The sequence below is a fragment of the Podarcis liolepis genome, assembly GCF_965112155.1.
Source record: "Podarcis liolepis genome assembly, chromosome: 10".
Taxonomy (NCBI): Eukaryota; Metazoa; Chordata; class Lepidosauria; order Squamata; family Lacertidae; genus Podarcis; species Podarcis liolepis.
The window spans coordinates 31640668-31665977 of record NC_139562.1 but is presented as its reverse complement, the minus strand read 5'-3'; the positions used below and the strand labels follow the sequence as shown (position 1 = coordinate 31665977).

The 25310-nt window shown below is 43.9% G+C and overlaps 1 protein-coding gene across 3 annotated transcripts; it reads left to right on the top strand.

The window, feature by feature from the left end:
- The first annotated feature begins 5261 nt into the window (after window positions 1-5261).
- TOB2 (transducer of ERBB2, 2) lies at window positions 5262-16962 on the top strand. 3 transcript variants are annotated; one of them, XM_083462607.1, is made up of 2 exons: window positions 5262-5606; window positions 12525-16962. In XM_083462607.1, exon 2 carries the CDS (start codon window positions 12611-12613, stop codon window positions 13634-13636), a length of 1026 nt encoding a protein of 341 aa, XP_083318733.1. In that variant the 5' UTR covers window positions 5262-5606; window positions 12525-12610; the 3' UTR covers window positions 13637-16962. The 3 variants fall into 3 exon arrangements, with proteins under 3 accessions (XP_083318733.1, XP_083318735.1, XP_083318734.1); XM_083462609.1 differs by lacking the exon at window positions 5262-5606 and adding an exon at window positions 5714-6144; XM_083462608.1 differs by lacking the exon at window positions 5262-5606 and adding an exon at window positions 6675-6798.
- Window positions 16963-25310: the final 8348 nt, after the last annotated feature.

The window sequence follows — 25310 nt, the reverse complement described above, 5'->3', positions numbered from 1 at the left end:
TGGCAAAAGAATATGATATTACAAGTGGGGCCTGCAACAAAATGTTATTACAGTTTATATAATTATTTTTCCCTACTTTTGCTTATTTTCAGGTTCTCTCAAGCATGTTTATATTTTTACTTCTTGTCTTTTCAGTAGCCCCATTTTGGCTACATAGCCGTCGTAACTCAGCAACTGAGTTTGCTATTAATATACATAACGATTATGATGATCATATAGCCTACATATAGAACATAACCTGTTATGCTAGATTGCATACTGGGCTGTACATTTATTACATTCTAATTATATGAGCTTCCAGGATTTAAGATACAGTAGTTCTAATAGAACTGTGCTGTAAATGAGCTTAAGGTCCATTTACTTTTATGGAACAAATGAGGTCCCACTGAATTCAATAAGACACTTCCAGGTAAATGTGTATAGAAATGCTGCTGTAATTTCATTTTACTAGATGTAGATTGAGTTGATTATATGAAATCTGAAAAACATATCCTTTTGAGCGCTCCATTTAGTCTTCTGGACAATGAGATTTGAACTTAAAAAGACTTGCATTAAGTGTGTTTAGGATAGGGACATAATATTTAGTCTCATTTAAGTCAAATTGGTATAACTGTATATAAATTCTGTCCTACTTTTCTGTTGTCTGGATTAGCAGGTTTGCTAACATCCTGTTGGACAAATGCATTGTTATTTTAACTGGTGGAGCTGTTATGTTCACTGTGGGCACAATCCACCAAGTTTTCCTACTATGGATAGGAAACTACAAACGTCCCACTGAGTGGAATGGAGATGAGCAGCACAATGAAGAACAGGAATAGTAATCCAGGTTTAAAACATGTCAAATTTATTTTTAATAATATAGGGCAAATTATCCTATTGATACAAGTAATATTTCATTTCATATTAATTAATCATCCATGGTATGCCCCTAGCAGGTGCATTAATTTCAGTGAGGTTTACTTCCAAGCATGTATATTTAAGAATGCAGCCTTACAGCTCAATACTGAACTGTGCTTTTGAGTAAACAAGCCACATTGAAATGTGGACTTTCGAGTAAGCGCAGTTAGGATTACACTCGTTATGTGACTGCCAAAATTGTACTTATATGCTTGTTTACATCTCTGGAGCTTCTAGTAGAGGTGTAATAAATAAATATTAACATACAATAAAAATCAGTAACATGAATGCTGTAGAAGATATTTCTGCTGGCTTTAGGACTATGCCAAAGCCCCTGGCTTTTGTTGTAAGTAGTAAATGCAGCTCTCGCATGCTTAACTGTGAATAGGAGGAATAAGGAGTAGAGAGACACTTTATCTACTATAAGACCTAAATGGTTCATACAGGGCAGTCTAAACCTGTCCTGCTTTCCTGCTTGTGTGCTATACAGACAGGAAAAAGAAAAACATAGAATAATTTCCATAGCTAATAGGGGTTTAGATGCACAGAATGTGTCTCTACACCTCCCTATAAACAACCAATGAAATGCTCTATGGAGACACAAACTAAGCAGCATATTTGTCCATGGGAGCAGATAAAATACAACACATCCCTTATTTTGAACAGCACAGCTTCACATTGTTCCTTAAGTCTTGTTTTTAACCTTCGTTTGGCAACTTCAGGCCTAGAGAACCTACGGGCAAAAACTACACTTCCCAGCAACCTTGTTGCCTTTCCAGTTTTACACACAAACCTAGCCGACCCCACCCTGCTTTTAGCCTACTGGTTAACGCAGCAGACCAATGGGCCAAACTCCCTAACGACTCCAGCCAATGGGAAGGCTGTTGCTAGCATGGTGCTGTTATTTTTAGAACAGCCTGCGCTCCTACACCTTGCAGGTTGTTCTGCCTATCTCAGTGCTTGCGTCTGAAGTTACGTCGACGAAAGCAAATGCACAGGCGCAGTGCTGAAAAAGTAGTCCCTGAATCATGCGGAGTAGCACCTGCAATTGAGAGCGGGGAAACGTGCTCCATGAATAGTTAAAATGCCATCTGACATCCGTGCCTTGTGGGGTTTTGTTTAGGGGCTGTGAGCTGATTTGCATACCCTCCGGCATTTGAAGGATGAAAATAAACAGGGAAATAGAGGTGCGCTTCTGTGCAGCCTGCAGTTCGCGTGCCTTAACGCAAGGCAGCCAGTGGGGAGATCTGATGGCGCACGCCAACCCCTTATGCCACCGTGTTACAAATAAATACGTATATTCTACGCTCGGATTCCAACGAAAAAAAAATAAAATTGGGTTTGTCGATCGACGAATAGGACACGCTCGCGCACACGCAGATCTCAATAGTCTGGTTTAACCACGGGGATAACTCCCAAGAAAATTGGGGGGGGGGACGGTATTTGGGGAATGGATCGCAGAGATCCCTCAGCCCCAGGATCTGTTTTCCGTGCCAGCAAAAGGTCTGGGTTGTTGTGCAGCGAGAGCGTATCCTGGGACTGCGCAATGTGCCTCTGAGTGCCCTCTCCATAGATTGAAGGGGAAGGGGTCAAGACTACCTCACGCATTTTAAGTGAGCTCTTAAGAAAGTTCATGCACTCAAAAAGCAGATAGTTTTAAGCTTCCCACAGAGCTGTGAAGTCTTAGCCCACGGTTTCCAGGCAAGGGCAAACCCTCCCTTCTCTCTCTCCCTTTTAAAGAAACTAACAGCTGCCATTTTTTGAAAGATCCTATGGTCGGGGATCCAATTTCCTGCTATGACAAGACTATTTTAGCAGGGCATGACTCCGTGAAAGAGCTACAGGAACAACAGCCAAATAGGTTTTTGTCTCCGATTCCACACCAACACCACTTTGCCAATGCTAGATATAGACAAGTTATCGGTTGCACACCAAAGGAGTGGACTCTTACATCTAATGAAACGGATTCTCTTTCACGAAAGCTCATGCCATAATAAATGTGTTTACCTTTAATGTGCCACAGGGTTCTTCGATGTTTTTGCAGGAACCAGCTAACATAGCTACTTGTCTGGAAAACGCTACTTTTGAGTAAGTCCCATCGAACTTAATGGGGCTTGCTTTTGAGTACACACGATGTATAGGGTTTCTCTCTTGGTAAGCCTATTCTGTAGAACACCCTCAAAAGCAATGGGGCAGGAAATTATCTTACTGTTCTTTAAAGAAGATTCTTGCCATGCAGAGGTTTGAGAGGAACTTCATAATTAAGATGGCTTAAAAAGATGGCTTGAAATTGCTCTCCCAGCCTCCTCAGAGTGGTTTCTCCTTAGGATGGCCACAAGGAATTTAAAAGCTTACCCCACTTACACCCACTTAATGTTTGGGAACAATGCATGGAAAAGGATGAGTGAAATCTGCAGTGCAGAGTATTTAATTTGATTTACAGAGACAAGTATTATAGAGTGTCAATTTCACCTGTCAAAATATTGTATGTTTAAAGTGCAGGTGGATTTTTCCTGAGAGGTAAATGTAATATAAACAGGTACTAAGAGCCAATTGAGTCGAAAAGAACAAAATTTCGACTATAATCCTCCATTCACTGAATCAGCTCACAGAAACACTTTTATGGCATAATTAAGCCAGCTGCTACTATCATCATTGTCCTGGTTGAAAAAAGCCCATCACTTATGAAAATGAGGAAAGCAACACAATTTTGATTTAGTGGACTAAAATTATGTACATATTTTATAATAAGAATTAACCTACATTAAGCAGTTCTTAACCAAACTGAATAATGTGTTTACAAATAGTGGTCCTACTCCGTGGTACAAGCGCTGTTGCCCTAATCTACAAATCCATCCTAAACATGTTTAGCTTGTCATTTTATAAAATGTAATTTCTGCAGCATGTTTATTTTTTAAAAATCTAAGCACAGAACCCATTTTTTGTACAGGGCCTACACTTACCACTAGCCATATGAGGCAGCAGATGCTAGGAAGCAGCAGAGCCAGCCTCACAGGCATTCCTCCTGGCTCCAAGATCCACTCTTCGCTGTTGGATGCCAGAGCTCTGCCTGCCACATGGCCTGGCCGCCCTAAATGAACCTGGTTCCCACAGGTGTGGCGGACGCCACTGCCCCCTGGCCTGTGATGAAAAAAAATCCAGCTACCAGTCCAGTTGCATTGTGTATATCAAATGGAAGTGCACCATCTTGTGCTGCACCTCAGGCTGCAAAATGTCTTGGCCTGACCCTGCAGTGAGCATTTTTCTAATGCTGGACTATATCACTTATCACCCCTGTCTGTTGGCTGTGCCGTCTGAGGCTGGAGTTGGCATCTGACAGCACCAGACAGGAGGGTTACAGGACTGGGTGAACCAAAATGTTCAGTGGGAAGGGGAGAGATTGTTCAGTTTCAGTCTAATTCAAATATCCTTCATTGGTATGATGACATACAAACATTTTCAGCATTTAATGGAGTAAAGTAGGAGGTACAGAATAGGTGTATATTTTTTCAAAGCTACGGTTCTTACTGGAGAAGTAAGCACTGCTGAATATCATGGGTTTTTCTTCCAAATAAACATGCATAGATACCACCAGGCTATACAATATTTCTTGCTTCATTTGTCAGAGGCAGGAAGCTGCCTTATATCCAATCAGACTATGTGTCCATCTAGCTCAGTATTATCCACACTGCCTGGCAGCTCTCCAGGGCTTTAGTCTGAAATCTTTCTCAGCCCTAACTGAAGATAGCAGAGTAGAATCAAATATAATTACCAACCCTTGTCTCTATATTCACATTGACTAATTGGTGGTGAAAGGTGCTAACCACCCACTCACACCATTAGTGAGGCTTAAGGGTGGGAAATGTGGAATTTTCCCACCTTCAGCACATCCTTAGGGGCGGGGAGCATTTCTGTCTCCATAAATGATTATGTGTATGGAAGAAAGCTTGTTGGTAGTTATTGCAGATTAATTAACTCAGATTACAAGGGGCAAAGTCTTCAGTATAAAAGCTTGATCTCTCATGCAGCCTAAGCCTATGTAGGTTTACTCGGAAGTAAGTAAAGGGGGTCCAATCTATTTAAAATTTCCTTGGTTTGTTCTCAGGAGGGTTCTCTGAAGGGTTGAATACAAGTTGTTGCCTGTCACAGAATGAAGAGGGGAAATTCATTAAAACGTACCAAAATAAATAAATAAATATCCGTGGCAAATGACGGAGTTTCTTTACGGGAGGCGTTTCCAAGCATCTGAAACAATAATATAACGCGCCCGGCGCAGAACGGGTTAATTTAAAACCAGTGTTTGGGAAAGTAGTTCCAGCCTGCCCTCCTTCCCCTCCCCTTCCTTGTCCTTTGCAGGACGCGTCACCCTGGGTGTGGAAGGGAATATCCATGCGCAGGGTTGCTAAGGGTGAAACTTTTCATTTACTTTGCTCACTTTGGGCCAGGGAGAGGGTGGCTTCAGGTTCCCTGCGCAGGGAGGGAAGGAAGGAAGTAGGGGGCGCCCCAGTCAACATCCCCCCACCCCGCTTCTGTTTGGGCCTGTAGAAGGGGGAGAAGTTATCTAAAACAGCATCCATTTAATTTTTTTATATAAAAAAAATCGAACGCCCACCACCATATCAGCACTTTGTGAGAGAGGAACTCCCAAGAAACACCCTGGAAAGAAAAAGAAGCCACCAAACCATCTCACCTGGTGCTGAAAAAAAGAAGTAAGTGATGGCTTATTGCTAGAATTGAGGGGTGATGAGGGCAAAGGAAGAGGAACGATTTCCATAGTCACACAATTTAAATATTTTCTTGAACGATGTTTTTCTTCCGCACGCCGGCTTATCTCGTTGGGGTTCTGCTTGCGCCTCGTATATTCCTTTAAGGAACGAATTAATCGCATTGTGCTAATAAGATTTTCAGAAGCCGCCAGTCTTCCAACTCCGCTTCTGGTTCTCTCAAGGAGAGAAGGGCTGGCTTCTACTCAAATCATCGTAGGCAGATCTGCTCTGCCCCTTTAAAAGAAAGGAGGAAAAAAATGAATCCCTGCCTTAGTCTTAATAGCGCTGTGTCTCTTACACGGCACTCTCCCCCCCCCCCCCACTCCAAAAGATATTAATGTTTTTCATTTCGTGGTGAAGGGAGGTTGAAAGTCATTTGGGTTGAACGATTGAAAAATGTCCCCGGTTCACCATTTTGTTTCTACTCATTTTACCGGAGTGGATTAAAAACAAACAACAACAGCCACCCCAGATCCCTCAGGTAATTCGCGAGGATCGAGTCCTTGGACCACCTATCGTGCAAAAAACCCTCCTCTCTGCCTTCCTCCCGGGTTCGGGTGAATTAGGGGAGAAAATTTCGATCCTTTTTAAGAATGTAAACGGTGGTGGAGGTAACAACAACAACAACAAGAAGACCAACAGGGCTGGACCGAAAGGGGTGGCCGTGGGGGATCTTTGGGACCCGAGAAAGCGAGAAAGAAGATGGTTTCTGTTTCGCTCAATCCGGATCAATACTCAAAAGCTCGGCTTTTGTCAGGAAAAAAGATGGTTCCAGCCCGTTTTGTGCTCGAACTTTCTTTCCCCCTCCCTCCTCGGAATAGAGCCCCGGGGGCCTCTTTAGGATTTCTTATGTCACAAACGCAGACCTAAACCAAAGCAAATACAGATATATTTATATTATAGTGTGGAGTAAAGGGGAGGGGGGGGGAGAAATCCAGCCTCCCGCAGCCCCACAGCTTAAGTGGGATGATGAACTTGTTCTCCTTCCCGCAGTGATTTAATAATGGGATGGAGGCGGGGAGGCTCAGGAAAACAAAACGGCAGCACTGGACTCGGTTTTGGGAGCAGCTTTCGGTGTGGGAAGGGCCTTTGGCCGTCTCCTTCCTCTCATTCATCGTGACAGCCACCCTGTGAGGTAAATTAGGCCCAGGGATCTGCCTCGGAGGGCCCTGCAGGTGCGGGCCTGGGGCGGCTTGGAGCCCAAAGCCACATTTGTGCACTGCCCTCGAAATTAATTTTGGGGTGTCACCTCCGCGCCCCCCATTATTGAGAAGGGGGATTTCGGGAGGAAAAGCTCTCGGCTATGGGGCGGGGGCGCCTGTGACCCAGAAGCTTGGGCGGCCCTGAAGGGAGAGCCCAGAGCCTGGAGGTAAAGGTCAGGGCCAGATCACCTTCACTCGGCCTACTCTTCTCCTCGGCCTCCGCCCATATTGTGGGGGGGCTCCCTGTAGGAAGAGGAGGCTGCAAGCGGTTCTTTGGTGCGTGCATCCCTCGGGGAGGGGAGGCGGAGGCCGGCTGGTGGCTGGGGAGGGAACAGGGGAAGCGGCCTTTCCTCCTCCTCGCCCCCCAGTGCGGGCCGCATCTCCCGGCTTGGTGCCTTGGCTGTCAGTTTCAAAGCGCACTTGAACTAGCGGGGGATTTACTTTCGAGTATTGCAAGGACGCCTGGCCAAGTCTCCGTTTCGTAGGCCTAGCAGCTCTGCCTGTGTGTGTGTGTTGGTGTGTCTTTTTTTGGGGGGGGGAATGTTGTCTACTTCTGAGCTACCCAGCAGGAGCAGATGTGAGTTGCAACCGTAACAATAAGCCCTGATTGAAATTTCCTCCGCTTAATCCATCTCCCGCCCCGCAAGCCGCCTCCCCGCGCGGGGGAGAAAGAGGCCGAGAAATTAGTTATTCCACATAGAAATCCAACAATGCAAGATGGCATGTTGAGGCCGGGGGGGGGATGGAGGGGGGGGAGAAGCGTTGAGCAATCGAGCACAGAGAGCGCATGCGCCTTGGAAAATTTTGTGCCGTGCTCCACTGAGCAGGCGCTCGCTGTCTGGGCCAGCTTTGGCGCAAAGCATATTGAGAAGGGTAGTTAAAAGGCAAAGTAGGTCACTCGCCCAGGCGCTGCATCTTGTGTAGGAGAGCAGCAGGGCTCGCTACGTAGTACAACTCCCGGGACACTCCAGTCGAGGCAGAGCGAGGGGAGGGGGCCAACCTTAATGGGTGTTGAGGCTTCCTTGGCTGGGTCATTCATCCCTTGGCACAGGCGATTATTGAAGTTGTGGGGCAGGAGGCGGGCGGAGAGCAGGTCCCCGTGCGGGACGGTAATGCCAGTTTTGCGTTCGCGAGGAGGCCTGGGAGGGAGGTGCCCGGTGCAAATAACGCCCACAGACGCAGGAGGTTTTGGCAGAAGAGGGAGTGGGTTGTGCAATCGTGGATCGAGAACGTGTCTTCCTCGGGCTTGCCCCTCCCCAGGCACCGTCGATTTGTATTGCATCTGTACTTAATTCAGATTATCCTCTGCAATTGGGTGCATTGGTGAGGTGGGGTCAACTGAATCGAAGGTTGCTCTTTTGCTTGGGTGTGGCTTGCAATCAAATGTTAGGAGACTATTATAAGATTCTGATTTATATTGGGGATAAAGCAATGATGGCTTTATGAAGCCAGCGTCGTACCGCTTTCCTCCCCCCAATAATTGCCGTATTTTGTGTAAGGGTCAGAAACCTAGCTAACAAGGTCATTATTTAAAGTATTTACTCAATATGACTGGACCACTGTAGAATTTCCTCATGTGCAAGTGATGGACCTTGACAATGCCTGTATTACTGAGACATTATGCCCTAATGCCAGAGATTGTTCTTGCATCGAATCATAGGCAAATGTCGTGTAGCTCATTATTCCACATTGTGTCATGTGCTTGTAATTGTCTCGTGCAAAATAAATTGCTACTTGCCTCTGACATTTTCAGAACCATAGTCCTGAGGTAACGTGCACCTTTATTGATGAAGTTCTGCAGAGAAAACAAGGGATTCCGTATTGACTGTTATGCTTTGCCACCTGCAGTCGTCCCCTGTGTAGGTTGCCATATTAACAGCCTAGGGATTACTGAATCCTGATGGATATAAAGCTTATTTTGTTGACATGTAAGCTAGATTTATATTCCTTGGTGGACCTTTTTTCTAAAATAATTTAGACTGTTGTGCTAAATTATGTGGGTCAGCTAGTGTTTGATTATTGTTATTTGTATAGATGCTATAACACAAACGTTTAATTTATCATTGTAGTGATAAATGCAGCATGGTATATCCAAAGATATAGATTAGATATCTGTAGTTTTTCGTACTATCTTTGAAGACTGACAACCATCAAAGTTCTGCTTGAAGAAAAGTAATACATTCCTTTCATTTCCCTGAGAGAGAAAGAGCGCCTGTCTTTCCATTCTCCAGCTGTAGATGCCTGTCTTAAAGCTATACTATGAAAGAGCACCCCTCAATCAGGACAGTGGTATTTAGGTCTGAAGGTTGCAATCCTTTGTACACTTAACTGCAAGTATGTCCCTTTCAACTTGGTGGTATTTACTCCTGTGCATAATTACTCTGAAGTGAGCCGTAACTTAATATTCTGACCAAGGCATCCAGCATGTACATAAGCAAAAACAGTTTATTTCCTGAAAACATACTTGCGTCCCTTTAGAAAGAAAGAAATACAATCAGATCTGAATTATAGTAGCTAGTTTCCAAAATGTGGCATCCTTATAGAAATATAAGGTCTCTTAATGCCAGTCATGTATTACCCTCTCAAGTTTGCTAAGCTTTCAGTACAGCAGACTGAAACTTTGCTATATGTGGAATAAACGCAGAAGTAAGCCTATTTGTTTACTGAGGGTGGTGTGGGTTGAACTTGCACATGAGCTTCTGTTCCAAGCTGATTGTGTGATTTATGGTAGGGGTTCCCAAACTGAATATCATTCAGGTGTTCCACAGCATGCTGGTGACGGAATTCTATAGAATCCTATGAAATTCAAATTGTAGTACAACAAAATAACAATATAAGAAAAGAAGAAGCAATAAAAATACAATTAAAAATCATACAGTATTTAGCACAGTGCATTCTGTTGTGAACTGCCCTGTGATCTTTGGACAAATAGTAGTATGCAAATGTAATAATAAAATTAAAAATAATTATAATTGCTGCAAGAGGCATAAACAGAATTTAGGGGTTTGCCAAGACCCGCAGGGGCTCTGGGGGGGGGGGAGAAATTTGAGGATCATTGCTTTAACAATAGTTCTTTAGCCAGAAATCCATTGGAAGGCTCCATCTTAAAGAGTTTGTTTGACTGCCTAGCTTGAAAATGTTCTGCTTCTAGTTGACCTTTCAGAAATTTGCCTTACTCAAATTTCTCCTGTGGCAATTTCCATTTTAAGAAGCACATTCAAATAGCTGTGATAAAACTTCTCACGGTTTAGTAACTCCTGAAAAACAAGCTCCAAGGTCTTGGGCTGTGCTGTTAGCGGTCAGGCCATGGTCAACTATTCAGAGGAATTTTTAAAGAGAGCTCTTCTGTTATTTGCTGCAACTTGATAATATAGCAGGCATAGAATCGGCAGGTTTCTGTGGACATACTTAATGCAGAGTTTTGTTTTTTAACGCTTTAGTGAAACACAATAACACAAAGTCCTGCTGGTTCAAACCAAAGACCCATCAAATCCAGTTTGTTTCCTAAAGTGGCCAACCAGATGCTTATGGGAACAAATACAGCATAAGTCCAATAGTCTGCTCTTGTTCCCCAGCAACTTTCAGAAGCATGTTGCTTCTAATCCTGGAGAACAGCATACAGCCATCATGACTAGTAGCCATTGATGGGGCTGCTTTCCATGAATCTGTCTACTCTCTCAAATACTGGTGGTGGCCAGTGTTTGAAATTTGCCAGGTGCATTTTGCAGCTGGCTATCAGCCACTTGCAGCCAGGTGAAGATGCCCGGGCGCCAGGATGGTGCCTGCCATCTTCATCTGGAGATGCATGCCTGGGAATCCTTGGGTCTTGAATGTTTTCACACACTTGCAACACATCCTGTAGAATTCTATCCATTATATTTTATTTGCACAATCAAAATGAATTTCAGGAACCAAAAAATCATTTTGAAAAACACAACTTTCAAGCTGTTTGGCCCCAAAATGGCAACCAGGCATTCTTTTTGGCGACTGCAACCCTGGTTTTAAGGAATCACCACCTATAATCACTACATCTTCTGGTAGAAAATTCAGTATATTACCTGTGTACAGTTTGTACAGTCATTGTGTGCTAATTCCTTCTTTCACACAATTTTGTCTAATTCCAGCTGTTCATACACCAGGGCAGTTTCAAACATTGTAGGCAGATAAGCTGACACAAATGTTCAGAAATGGCACGTAAGATGGAAACTTATCCAGTAGCTTCCTTGGTTGTTCCTAATGCTGTAGTTAGTTCCTTCTTTGTCCCTTCTTCAGGATAAGCTAGGATTTCTTCTTAGCTCCAAACACCACACCAGAAGAAGCAGTTTGACATATATGCCAGAAGTTTGGAGTGTATCCTTTGCCCTTGCTTTTTAGTAGGCACATGTTATAGGTGATCCTAAGGAAGCAAAAAGCTAGTCTCTATCCTGCTAAGCTGCCAAGATAATACATACAGCTTTCTTTTTAAATATCCTTCATTTTCTGTTATTTTTTTCTGGGGCATTTAGAGTTGTATTTAATAGAATGAGTGATGATTGGAGGTCTCCTAGAATGTTAGTAAAAAAAACCTGGGGGATAAAGAAGAAAAGTTGGTGTTTGCGAACCTAAGTCAGTCTTCCATAATCTATTGTCCTTCAGGTGTTTTGGGCTTCATCACTGGCCAGTGGTCAGTGATGGATGGGAGTTGTACACCAAAACATTAGAGGTCAGCACGTTGGGAAAGCCTGACCTAAAGTTCTCTTCCAGGCCACATAGTACTAACCTTCCTGAGTCTTCCTGATGAACGTATGCCTTGTTTTTATATCACTTGGGATCAGAAGCTACTGCTAGTTCCATCCAGGATTATCTTCTGTTTATCTGAGTTGACCTTCTGAAGCTATTTTCAGAAGAAACACCTTTTCAGCTTTTTGTTATATATTTAATATTACAGTGTCAAGGATCGCTGGTGTTACAATGGGATGAATCACCACTAAACTAGTTTCTGTCTTTTGAAATGTATTGATCTGCTTTGCACAGTGTCTTAAAATGAAACTTTGACTCATTAAGACAGTAGCAACTACATGAAAGCTCTGCTAGTGGTGCTATCAATGGCATTGTCCAGATAGCAACACCTCTCTTTAGTGGCACCCCAGTTATGAAAATCCTTCCCATTGGAGGTGCAGTTGATCTCCTTAGCAATTTTAGGCACTTTAAAAAATACATATTTATTTATTTATTGAGGCTCTTGAAGGAAGTTCAGGCACTCCAAGGGTGTATATTTTGCTGGTTTGATTTACTTTATAACATTTAACTTAATGTGATTTTTAAAAGGATCTATCATATTTTTTATTGTGTAGTTTTACAGCTGTTTATGTTGTATATCACCTTGCAATTTTTGGCTGGTGAGTGGTCTAGAGATAAACTAATAAATAATAATGTTTGACAGAGAACCAGAGAAATGAACCAGAGAAATGTGTATGTGTTAAACGCATAAAGGGATATTCTTCTTTACAATCGTCAAGGTGCAAATGCACTTTGCACAGTCTTTTATTTATTATTGCCAGTTAAGATGTTGAATTCTCAGGAATCGGTTTCTGCAACTAAAAGTATAACTATTGTGCTGCAACAGTATTAAAGATACAACATTTCCACCTTACATTTCATTTCTCTTTGTCTTTTTCAGAATTGTTTGGAGCCAAAATCCGTCTATGTTTGTGTCCGCTGTCTATTTTTAATATACTGCCCTACCTTGCTTGCTGTGAAGGGAGTATGCATCTGGAGATCAAAGTTGCTCTGAACTTCATCATCTCATATCTGTACAACAAGCTTCCACGGAGGCGGGCCGACTTGTTTGGTGAAGAGCTAGAGCGGCTGCTGAAGAAAAAATATGAAGGCCATTGGTACCCAGAGAAGCCCCTGAAGGGTTCTGGCTACCGCTGTGTTCACATTGGGGAGACGGTGGACCCCGTAGTCGAGATGGCAGCCAAGCGGAGTGGGCTGGCTGTAGAGGATGTGCGGGCCAATGTTCCTGAAGAACTGAGTGTCTGGATTGACCCATTTGAGGTCTCCTACCAGATTGGTGAGAAAGGGTCTGTCAAGGTTCTATATCTAGATGACAGTGAGGGCTGCAGTGCAGCCGAGTTGGACAAGGAGATCAAGAGCAGCTTCAATCCTGACGCTCAGGTGTTCGTCCCCATTGGCAGCCAGGACAACTCCTTGTCCAATTCTCCATCCCCATCGTTTGGCCAGTCACCCAGCCCCACGTTCATCCCTCGCTCTGCCCAGCCCATTACCTTCACCACTGCCACTTTTGCTGCCACTAAGTTTGGCTCAACCAAGATGAAGAAAGGCGGAGGAGCTGGAGCAGCCACCAGTGGCACAGGGGTTCCACCACAGCAGCAGCAGCGCCTAGCCAGGTCGCCCACCAATGGCCTGCTGAAGCACAAAGGTCTCTCCCTGTCTATGCATTCTCTGAACTTCATCGGGGGCAGTTCGGCCCCTCAATCTCAGCTCTCCCCCAATGCCAAGGAGTTTGTTTACAATGGTGGATCGCCAGGAGCTAGCAGCCTCTTCTTTGATGGTGTAGCCACCGAAAACCAGGCCGGCGGCATGCCTCCTGCATCCCAATTCAGTGCCAGTGGCGGCAGCGGCAATTTTGACATGGCTCAGGTCTTTGGGGGCAGCACCAACAGCCTCTTTCTGGAGAAGACACCCTTCGTGGAAGGACTCAGCTACAATCTGAACGCCATGCAGTATCCCAGCCAGTCGTTCCAGCCAGTGGTTTTGGCCAACTGACCACCTTGAGAGTATTCTGGGGAAAATAACTTCCAAAAAAAGAGAAAAAATAATTAGAAATATTTGAAATCTTATAAATATAGCTTCTTGGAAAGAGACAAATCCTGATTCGTTGTGTCATGCCAGGAAGCGCTGCTGAAGCACTGATTATTTTTTTAAACTTGTTTCCTGTGCTCTTTCCTATCCGTTGTTGTACACTTAATGAGGAAGGTTATTGTTCCAGCCCAGCAGTGGTGGGAGCCAGAGCCACTTTATATTATGTCCCATGCTGCTTCTTGGAACTGGTTCTCAAATATTCTTACTGCAAGGATGGCATTTTTCAGGGTACTGTCATGTCCCTCACAGCCAGATACCTTGATTCCCCCCCTCCCTGTTTTGGAGTGATGGGGGATGATTTAGACGGCTTCTGGATGTGTGAAGTCTCAAGCACTTCCTAGGGTAGGCCTGGGCTTCTCAATGTGTGATGAGAGGCCCAGACAGTGGAGCAAATGTATTCATTTCTCATAACTCAGTTTTTGTATTCCTATTGCAAAATGGGAGTAGAACAAAGTTCTCAGCTTCTGTTTCTTCCTGCGCTAACTGGTGATGGCAAGGCCTTAGCCCCTCTAGCTTCAGGGGAATGCTGGAAGGGGCAGCATTGTAGCATCTGGGACAGGTTCCCCCCCCCCCTTACAGTTTTCCATTGTAAGCACCTCCTCTCCCCTTAGCCCCCTTAAGAGTCTGGAGTTAGATGTACTCTTTTGGGAAGCTTAGATCCCGTGTCAGCTGCTAATGCTACGATGTATAAATAGGACTCTAGATGCAAACACTTCTGACTTGTGAGAAAAATTGATCCATGTATATTGCACTCTCTTTCAAGGGTAGGAGTGAGAGCTGGCCTTCCAGGGTTTTTTTGTGCCTGAGCAGCCCCCATTGATGTTCCTCTGGACCAATTGCCTTGGTTTATGGGGTTCTGAGCTCTTCTGTTGACAGCCGAGCATTTGGTTACTAATTCTCATGGAAAGAATGGTTTCCTGCTCTTGACTATGATAGCACTACTTTTTGGCAGGGAAGAGGGAGTTACAGTGCAGACTGCTTTCTGGATGAATAGCATGAGGGTTTGCACTTTGAATCTCATGTCTCTTAAGACTTCTGACCAAAAACCTTATGATTTTTCATTTGAAAGGAAGCAGGCATTCCTGTACGGAAGAGCGCCCCACATATCAGGTCCAGTCTGGACTTGTTCCATTTCGAGACTCTGCATGAGGAATGAAGTGGGCTTGCTGTAGAATGTTGCTCAACATGTGGTGAGAAGAAAGTGTTCTCTGATAAGAATGTAGAGTCTCTCCTTCCTTATTGTTGCTATTGAACTAGGAATCCTAATGGTATTCCCTGCATCTCCCTTTTCTGTCATGAGAGGACAGCCTGGAAGACAGGGACAGTAGTGGCCTTCAAGAGTGAGTTTTTCTTTTCTTTTGGCAGATGATTGGCAAACCTTTCCCCATCTATGCCTTGTGAGATAATTACGGAGTCCAAAAGTTTACTTCTCTATGGCGATAAGGGGTGAGAGAGTGCTTCAGGGGAGATAACATAGATGTGGCTGTGGATTACATACTCTAGGCATATTCTCTCTACCATCACTATCTGCTCCCCACCCCCAAACAGCATGGTTTGGAGCGTGTATAAAGTGTTGCTTTTGCACCTTCTCTGGCAAAGTCATATTGAATAAATAAGCTACAATTCTAGAGCTCTCCAGTGACTTGACCTGGAGACTTGCGTTTCCACTTAAGCTAAACTGAGGATTCCCTGTAGGACTGTATATGAGCCTTAACTGCTACAAGCATCTGTCCTCCTGTGAAGGATGCCTAACTCTGATGCACTAGAGATCATTCGGTGAAATTGATGGGAAATGTCTCCTGCCCAGGCCACAGTGATGTGGCTTATGCATGAGATCTTCTCTAGGTATCCCCAAGTTGAGCCCCTTTTTGTTTCTTTGTACCCCTTCTTACCCCTGCCTCTTTGCTGGGCTGAGGAAAAGGACACTAAAAAAGAAAAAACTTATTTGCATTCTGCCTGTTTTCTGTGAGCCACTAAGGGGTTGAGGAGGGAAGATACTATTGGGCAGTAATGTGATGGGTGAAGTTTCATGAAGCTAGAAGTCCTAAACCTGAACAAGACACGTTAGACCTCTTCAGTAAACACGTTTGTTTGTCTTCCCCCCACCCCCACTCCCAACATTACCACTGCCACCCACTTCTTTCCCCTCAACATGTACTGTAGACTGCCATGCTTTTACACTGGACTTCCTCCCTAGGAGAGCTGCTGGCTCCCTATCTGCCCAGCATAATCTCCGCCGAGAACTTCCACATGCAGCAGAAAGCTGCCCTGAGCCACTGCCTTGGGTGGGGTTATGTACCCTTCTCAGGCTTAAGTATATTGAAGGGAGGGAGAGAACCTCACTAGCACCTGCAACATGTGATGTTTCACACTGCTTTATCCTGTTAACTGCTTTTTGAAAAGAAGTCTGCGTTCATAAGGAGGAAAAGGGGAAGGACCAACCTCTGTATTTCCTAAAGGAACACATACCGTGCTTCAGAAGCATTTCCAGTGCTGGCGACAATGAAACTCACGGCCTCTTTTTTGGTCTTGTTGTCTCAAGAGTTAGACGTTCAGCTTCAATTTTATTTTTAAAACCTGCACTAATTTACCTGGTTTCTTAGGAAGAAAAAGAGATTTTTTTTAACTTTTATTTTTATGGGTTTGTGTTAATTTTTTTGTTGTCCGTTTATATTGAATAATTTGCTACATTTGTAAAATGTAAGAGGTATATATAATATATGTATATTTCTAACGTAAAAAAAATTGAACTTTTTTCTTTTCAAGATTTTTTCTTAGAGGAGAGAGAAAAAAATATTTTTTCAGGAAAATTTTAAAAAAGCAGCAGTGAAAGCTCCTTTTCTCCCCTCGCTTCCCTCCTTCCTGACCCTTTTTGAAGAGCGAATCAGCAACGTGTGATCTTGGAGTATGGATGGACACAAAGAGGACAGAATTATGTATGTTTTTTAATGCAGAGGTCCATGCTGTTCTTGTTTGGTTTTTTGGTTCTTACATGCAGGGGGCCATTGAGTAGGGATCCAGAGGGGGTTTTCATTATTTTTCTTTCTTTTTTCTCTAGCGAAGGAGGAATACAATCAGAGTTTTGTATTCAGAATGTTGTGCAATATTTTGGAACAGGACATTGGCGTGTCTAGAGATTTAGTTAAAAAAAAACAAAGGTTGATCAAATCTGTACAGTTTCTATTGTTCCAGATTTTTTTAAGTTTGTATTAAAAGCATGATATATAATAGCCTCTTGTCCCTGTTGTTTGTGCAAGGGCACTAAGGGTTTGTAAGGGTGGGAAATAGATTTTGGGGGGATTGGGAGGGACATTTCTCCAGATGGGTGCAGTAGTGTAAAGCCAGAAAGTAAATGTCCTGAAGACAGGCTCAGCTCTTTTGAGACATCCCCAGGGTGAGTGAGGAGCTCACTGCAGAAACAGCACAGACCAGACGTGACTGATACCTGCTGAAAGCCACCTGGATGACAACTGGAAATGTTGCAACAATGAAATCTCCCAAAGTATGGTTGGAAGCCACTGGAAGCCGTATATAAAGCAGAAAATGCTGTTTAGCACCATGATCTTTTCCTGGCTATTACATCTTTAATTGGACTACGTTTCTACCACAATGTTTCTATGTGGAAGTAAATTTGACTGAATTCAGTGAAATTTGACTTAACATTTGTGTATTAGAAGTAAGTCGGGTGTATGAGGCAACACCTATCTTAAAGGATACCAACATTTTCTAAAATTTCTGCCTTATATAAGAAAACCCTTAAGTGTATTGGTTATTCCAAATGCTATTGGTAAATGCAATTGGAGGGGTTTGCGAAAATACTCGCTTTGCTTCCAAATAGCATTTAAAACATGGCAGCATGACAAGTGCTAGTGATTACCGGAGCATGCAAAGTTAACCGTAACAAAATTACAAAAAGTGCCCTAATTATATGAATAAAATGAAAGCATTTTACTACATAATGCTATGCCAACCAAGAACTCAGAAAATAATGTTGCACTGGAGTTTTGTAATACTACTACCCCTGCTAGCCTGTAAGGTGAGACATGTCCAGAAATCAACTAGGATCCGCAACACTGCCCTTATTCCTGGATTAAACAAAACTGGTTTTTTCGGTAGCAGTAGCAATCATCACTAGGGGCTTCTTGTGGCAGACTGTTTTAAGTGTTCAGTTGGCCCAGTGCTTCAGGATTTGTTGTTCTGACGTGTGCAAAGTGTATTATGATGGTTTCAATGTTGCTTGAGTGTTGATTGTAGCTGCATGCAATGGTTAGAAAACCAGTATTTTGTAAAGAATGTACAGTATTTGTCATGCAGCACTTAAGAAGCCACCATTAAAAGGTAAAGGGACCCCTGACCATTAGGTCTAGTCGTGGCCGACTCTGGGGTTGTGGCGCTCATCTCGCTTTACTGACCGAGGGAGCCGGCATACAGCTTCCGGGTCATGTGGCCAGCATGACTAAGCCGCTTCTGGCGAACCAGAGCAGCACACGGAAATGTTGTTTACCTTTCCGCCGGATCGGTACCTATTTACTTGCACTTTGACGTGCTTTTGAACTGCTAGGTTGGCAGGAGCCACTATTATGAGCACCTAAAAAAGGAAAAGTGTTTCCTTCAAGTTAAGCGCCTTCCTCTAAGTAACAAACTATACCAAGTTTGGTCACAATAGTGCTTTGGTAGCCTAGCCAGAGCACCAAGTTCTAACATGTCTCCAGAAACTCCTGGATAGTTTCTCCCAAGCTAGGGTGTGGGGTGGTGGTTAGACATTCATCACAGGGGACTCCCATGTTAAGAGAATTTGAAATATTGAGTCATTTGAGAGGGAGGGATCCTACCTGAACATGGGTTATAATGTCAACAGCACTGGTATTTCTGCTTGCTGTCATTCCCTCTTAGGGCAACAACAACTTACAGCATGAGTCATCCATGAAGGGCAAGGGAGGGCTGTCGGAGAACTGAAAAGAAGGCTGATCTTGCAATGCTTAAGATGTGAAGACAGAGCAACAGGCCTGGAGAAAGTGGATTGGAACGTAGGACTGCTGAAGCCTCAATTATTTAGATTATTGGATTTAAATAGGAGATACATGCTTCCCACACACCGTAGCAGCTGGAAAATCACAGCTTCACAGAGGGCCTTGCATTCTACAGCACTGCAAGCCCAGATTTTGCTAAATAATCCATTGTAGCTAGAAGAGTTTGATGTGGCGATATGTCTTAAGATTTTTGAGCTGTTCCCAAACAGTACAGGGGCTGGTGTAAAAAACCCAGAGAAATAGTAATAAGGCTATCTACTGCTTTTACTTTTTAAGTTTGCTGGCTTTTACATTATCAGTTCAGAGTTTGTGTACATATTAGCAGTATCAGTCATGTTAAAACTTTCAATTTACAAAACATAACAAGATCCATACCAAATTCCAAGTTAGCTACTACTAATTAAAAAACCAGAGTAAAAATGTCAGTTACACTGTTAAGGAAGAGGCTCAGGTTTTAACTTTGAGCTTCCACAATGTGGAGTTTTTGCAACTGTAAAGCAGCCATTTAGAATGCTTTCCTACAGGCTTCATTGATAGACAACATGGCTTTCTGAGAATTTCATGTACGTCATGGTGGAATCCAAATATAAGAAAATGAAATATTTTTTAGGGAAGATGCATTTAGAAATTCACCTATTGTGTAGAAAACACAGTCAAGTATGTATACTTAAATATGAATTGGTACAGTTTCATAATTTGCATTCTAATGCAAAAACAGGGTGGAACAGAGTTGCGTATGTGAAACTGACACAGATCAGAATCGGACTGATCCCTCCCTTTACATCATTGAAACAGCAGGCAGGCACTAGAAAGGTGATGTGGCTTCCACAAAGTGTAAACCTTTGCATTTCTCCAATTCAGAATGTACCAATGCCAACTTTGCTGGCTGGACTTGTTGGAAGTATGGAGTGGGCAAAGGCAGAACAATTAACAGGGGGAAAAGCAGGCTTGCTAGATGTGCAAGACCCCCAACCAATTCAGGCTACATGCTGGGATGCTGATTTAATGTTCCTTTTTCCCTTTCCCTGTGGCAGAGCTGGTCTCCTGGCACCTCTAGGTTAGTTTTGTCTTTCCTGAATGCCATGGCATGTCATAGGCTGGATAAGTGGCAGAATACACATGGTCCCTCTGAATCAGGCCCCACCTTCAAGGGTTATGGTTCAGGCTAATGCACACATTGCATGACTCTTGTATAAATGAACAGTTAACAAGATAAGTTCCATAACATCCTTCCTCTTCCCCACTGTACATTATGTTTCTTGCTCAGGAGTGTGATAATTCTATACCCTACAATGCAGGTTTGCGGGGGGGGGGGGGATGTTAAGTCTGCCAACAAAAACACAGGCAAGTAGGAAAGGCCTGGGCCAAGGATAGCCAGCCTTAAAACCTTAAGTGCCTGTCTGTGCTCTTACCTCTGCTTTTCTGGCTGCCCTCCAACTTAAGCTGAATGAGTCTCGTTCACCCTGACCCCTCCACTAATTCGCTGGAGGGGTTACGCTTCCAGGCCTCCTGCTCCTCCCCACCTCTGCTGTGCTGACCTCACAGTGTGGTCACCTTAGACAACCTTTTGTGCTTATCAGAAACAATTTCGTCTAGTTTTTCTCTCTCCTTTAACTTCATTGACTTCCGTAATGAATGGCTAGCATTAATTAATATTGCAGTCATTCCCAGTGAGAACAAAACCTGGGCTGTAAATAAGGGAAAAACACTCAGCTGTAGGTTCAGGGGCAATTGCACGTTTAAAAAATTGCTGATTATTATTTGCAAGTGCACAGAGTCACTTGCAGGGCTCATTGCCTTTGAAAGGATCAGCATATTTGAAAAGCAGGCCAATGTGTTCCTTTGCTGAGATGGCTTGCTCTACTTTAGCTTTAGGAACCATGTGAAATTATGTCACTGATGTAACACAGTTGCAGCAAGGTTCTATTTTTCTTTATCCCAGCATTGTGAGGATGGGGTAAAGGTAAAGGGACCCCTGACCATTAGGTCCAGTCGCGGACGACTCTGGGGTTGCGGCGCTCATCTCGCTTTATTGACCGAGGGAGCCAGTGTACAGCTTCCAGGTCACGTGGCCAGCATGACTAAGCCACTTCTGGCGAACCAGAGCAGTGCATGGAAATGCTGTTTACCTTCCCGCCAGAGTGGTACCTATTTATCTACTTGCACTTTGACATGCTTTCGAACTGCTAGGTTGGCAGGAGCACGGACCAAGCAATGGGAGCTCACCCGATCGTGGGGATTCGAACCGCCAACCTTCTGATCGGCAAGCCCTAGGCTTTATGGTTTAACCCACAGCACTACCCACGTCCTGTGAGGATGGGGTAAAGGTAAAGATACCCCTGCCGGTCCAACTCTAGGGTTGTGCGCCCATCTCACTTAAGAGGCCGGGGGCCAGCGCTGTCCGGAGACACTTCCGGGTCACGTGGCCAGCGTGACGAAGCTGCTTTGGCGAGCCAGCGCCAGCGCAGCACATGGAAACGCCATTTACCTTCCCGCTATAAAGCGGTACCTATTTATCTACTTGCACTTAGGGGTGCTTTCAAACTGCTAGGTGGGCAGGAGCTGGGACCGAAAGACGGGAGCTCACCTCGCTGCGGGGATTTGAACCGCCAACCATGCGATCGGCAAGTCCTAGGCACTGAGGTTTTACCCACAGCGCCACCCGCGTCCCTACGTGAGGATGGGGTACTCATGTCCAAAGAGTAATGTTCTCATTAAGGCCTGCTTCCATAAAGCCCCCTGTTTTTAGCAAGAGCCAGTGTGTTTGCTCCCACAAGAGGCAGTTGATGGCCACCAACGTGGACGGCTTTTGAAGAGGGCTAGACACACTTATGGAGAATAAAGCTGGCCACCAGTTGCCACTAACCCTGATGTCTATGCTCTACTTCCACTGCCAGAGGCGGTATGTTTCTGAATACCCAGTTGCTGGAAACTGCAGGAGCTGCACTCAAAACCCGCTTGCAGGCTGCCCATAGGTTGTCCACACTGAGAACACAATACAGAACTAGGTGGGACACTGCTCTGGCCCAGCGGGCTTTTCTTGTGGTGTAATGGTTATGATGCTGGACTAGGACTAGGACAGTCCACTGATGCTGAACTTGGTTCAAATCCTTACTTGGTCGTGAAACACTAGGGCTGGTGGTCTCTCAGCCTGACCTACAGCACAGAGTGGTTGCAAGGCTAAAATCGACTGTGGGGGTGACAGGTAAGAGAAATCATGTATTCTGCCTTGAGCTCCTTGGAGGAATGGTGGGATATAACCGTTAATTTTAAAAGGCCAAACTTTGCGCCCCCCCCCCCCCCCGAGATCAACAAATGACAGAATGGGAAGTGTGCGGCCGGAGAGACAAAACAAGAGATAATAAGCAAAGTTCAATTCAACCTTCAGGTTTCTGTATCTGACTCCAGAAAAAGTATCATTGCTTGTTACTGTCCTCCCGGCACGGCAAACGTGATTTAAGTTTTTCAAAGTAAATGAAACTTGATTCACGAGCAATACAGATGGGCATCTTTATCTACAAAAGGAAGGATTTTATGTTCATTTAAAGAAGAGCCTTTGAGTCAGTGAAGATAAAAGCTATTTGGCCTATTTATGTTGTGTTAATATTTAAAACTTCAATCCATAAATCATGAGTAGGAGAAGTGCTTTATATCCCAGCAAGCAATACTATTACGTTTAACTTGTGCTCAGCAAACACAACCACAAATGGGATAGAAGCTGCTGGGTTGTTCCAATTCTTTTGGTTAATGATTGGAACGATGCGTGTAGACTGCTGCCATGTAGTCTTTCAGCATCACAATTCCCTACAGCACAATCAGTCCTTCCCTTCTCAGGGAATGGTAGCTCTGTGGGGGTAATGTGGCTCTTCTGATGACTCTTTGCACCCTTAACAAACTGCACTTCTCAGGATTCTTTGTTTGCGGGAAGCCATGACTGTTTAAAGTGGCATAATATCACTACAAATATGTGGTGTGCATGTGGCCTCTGACTGCCATCTACAAGATGTGTCTCCAGAGTTCCAAGGAAAGTCAAATTTCTCTTATGCAGGAGGCAGAGGATGCACAACCCACAGGAATCTGTCTCAGCTTGCTGGTGCCATCACATCACAATGCCAAATGCATGCAGCAGCAGTGTTCAGATCAGTATGTAAGTGGAGGCATACAATCCACTGCCTTGATAAAATGTTTTGTATCTTAAATAAATGATGGGCTCTACTGCATAAAATCTTGTAGAAAGGAATCAAGAAAGGCTACAAAATAGCCCCCAAATAGATCCTGATTTTGACACAACAGGTGTACTTAGCAAAGAGATAGGTAGCCGTGTTGGTCTGCCATAGTCAAAATAAAAAATTCCTTCCAGTAGCACCTTAAAGACCAACTAAGTTAGTTCTTGGTATGAGCTTTCGTGTGCATGCACACTTCTTCAGATACACATGTATCTGAAGAAGTGTATCTGAAGAAGTGTGCATGCACACGAAAGCTCATACCAAGAACTAACTTAGTTGGTCTTTAAGGTGCTACTGGAAGGAATTTTTTATTTTAGCAAAGAGAAGCTTTCCTTGTGAATTTTAGGGAGCAACTAGAAGAATGGATCTCTTACATATTTTTCTGATTACCTCTGAGCTTTGTCTCCGGTCTATTGTGTACTCCTCATTCTTTTAGGAGGATTTGCAGGAAAGCTAACAAATAATTGTTTGGCATAATGTCTTTATAAATTTGTTAGTCCTTGAGGAAGAGGTGTGGAACCTGTGTTCCTTCAAAAGTTGCACTGCAACACCCATCACCCTTGCCCATTGGCCAACATGGATGGGCTTCATTACAGTGTGCATTTCCTGTCCCCACCATCCAGTGATGTGATCTAATGAGGTGGGTATTCACACATTGTGATGACATTGGACCCTGGCTAAGCTGAAAATTAGGGGGATGCTGGTTTTGGTGTCAGTTTGAGTTTTGTAATGTGTAATGACTGTACTGCAGGAAGTAAAGGGAGCTGCCATCAACCATGACTGATTGACAAGGGCGCCTATAGGATTCATGGTTTTGCAACCATTTTACGCTCATTCAGAAATTAGATTGACATCACAAATGCTGCTGCATGTGCCCCAAATCCAGCCCCAGATGCTGGTATTACAGATTGCTGCAGAGATTATAAACTCCTGTGTGTGTGTGTGTGTGTGTGTGTGTGTAAAGGCTAGACATGCTATGTTCCAGTTAAAAGATACTACAATCTCTAGGTGGAAATGAAGATCACAACACACATTTCTGCTTCATACGTCAGATAACTAGGAGAGAAGAAAGACTTCTTTGTTCCATTGCCAAAAAGCACAAAAGGGAATGCAACAACAGAACTCCGCAATGATTATGCATACTCAAAATGCTGCAGAGGAGAGACTGAAAGTAGCACAGTGATTATTCCTAGATTAGAGAAGTAAATACATCTTTAGGATTGGAACTTTGTGGGGGGAAATATCAAAGGAGCATTGTGTTCAAGCTAGGGCATTTTGCAGTTGTGCCATCCTCCACGATAGGACTGAAAGCTTGGAAGTAAATGGCAACAGTGGTATCACAGGGCACAGGACTCTGTGTTTTGCTTTTGCATAAATCTTATAACCTGGAGAGAGGACTGGTTGCACAGATGTTATGCCTGAGGGCTCCTCCGCCCCTATTTTTTCTTTCCTTTTTTAGCAATCCTTTCCCATGGAGACAAGGAAACAGATAACATGGCAACAACATTGAATCAGGTAATTTAAGTTCCCAAAAGAATTTGCAATTCTTTCCTGGGAATATGAGCAAATATTGACATGAATCAAGACCGGGATGGATTTACCTGCAAGTATTTGTTTTCAGTACCAGATCACAGCCTCAGAACATGTAAAGAACACCTCGGATTCCAAACAGAGTACCTTTCTTTCACCACTGCCAGTCCCCATGCATTTGGGGAAAGGGTTAAAGACTTGTAGGTCACAGGATAAAATGCTAGGAATTATTCACTGAAAAAGATTTATCATATACTGAAAGTACCAGTACTGCATTTGGACACTAAATGAATTATATTAGGAGGATGTGTAACCGTTCTATGAGGTTGTGTAGGAAAGGAATGGGGAGGACATACAGACCAAATGTGGCCAGTGGAGAGAGCCCATTTCCCTCCCAACAAGGCAGCTGTGCCAGCTAGTGGGGCAGCTGCCTGCACTGTTAAGAACAGAGAAAACAACCCTGCAAGCACAAGCCAGTGAACAATCTCTCTGTCTGTGCGTCTCCCATTCCCTTTGGAACAGCCCTATAAATAGAGTCTTCTATTCTGGCCCTCTTGACGTCAGACTCCCAGCTCCTTAACTCTCTGCTAGTCTCCAGGAGCTGGCAGGCGGAGAGAGGAGAGCCCTTTGCTGTGTGTGGCTGCTGCTGCAAGTTAACCCTTCACCTGTCGTCTTCTCAACAGAGAGATATTTCGTGGCCACGGTTTGAATCTCTAGAATACATACCTGCCCAATGGATCAGATTCGACTGGTGTCATTTTGCCCGAATATTGGCTGAGTCCTGTGGCCTCT

Excerpts from the sequence above, each read along its gene's own strand:
- TOB2 (XM_083462607.1), top strand. The coding sequence starts at position 12,611 with ATGCATCTGGAGATCAAAGTTGCTCTGAACTTCATCATCTCATATCTG.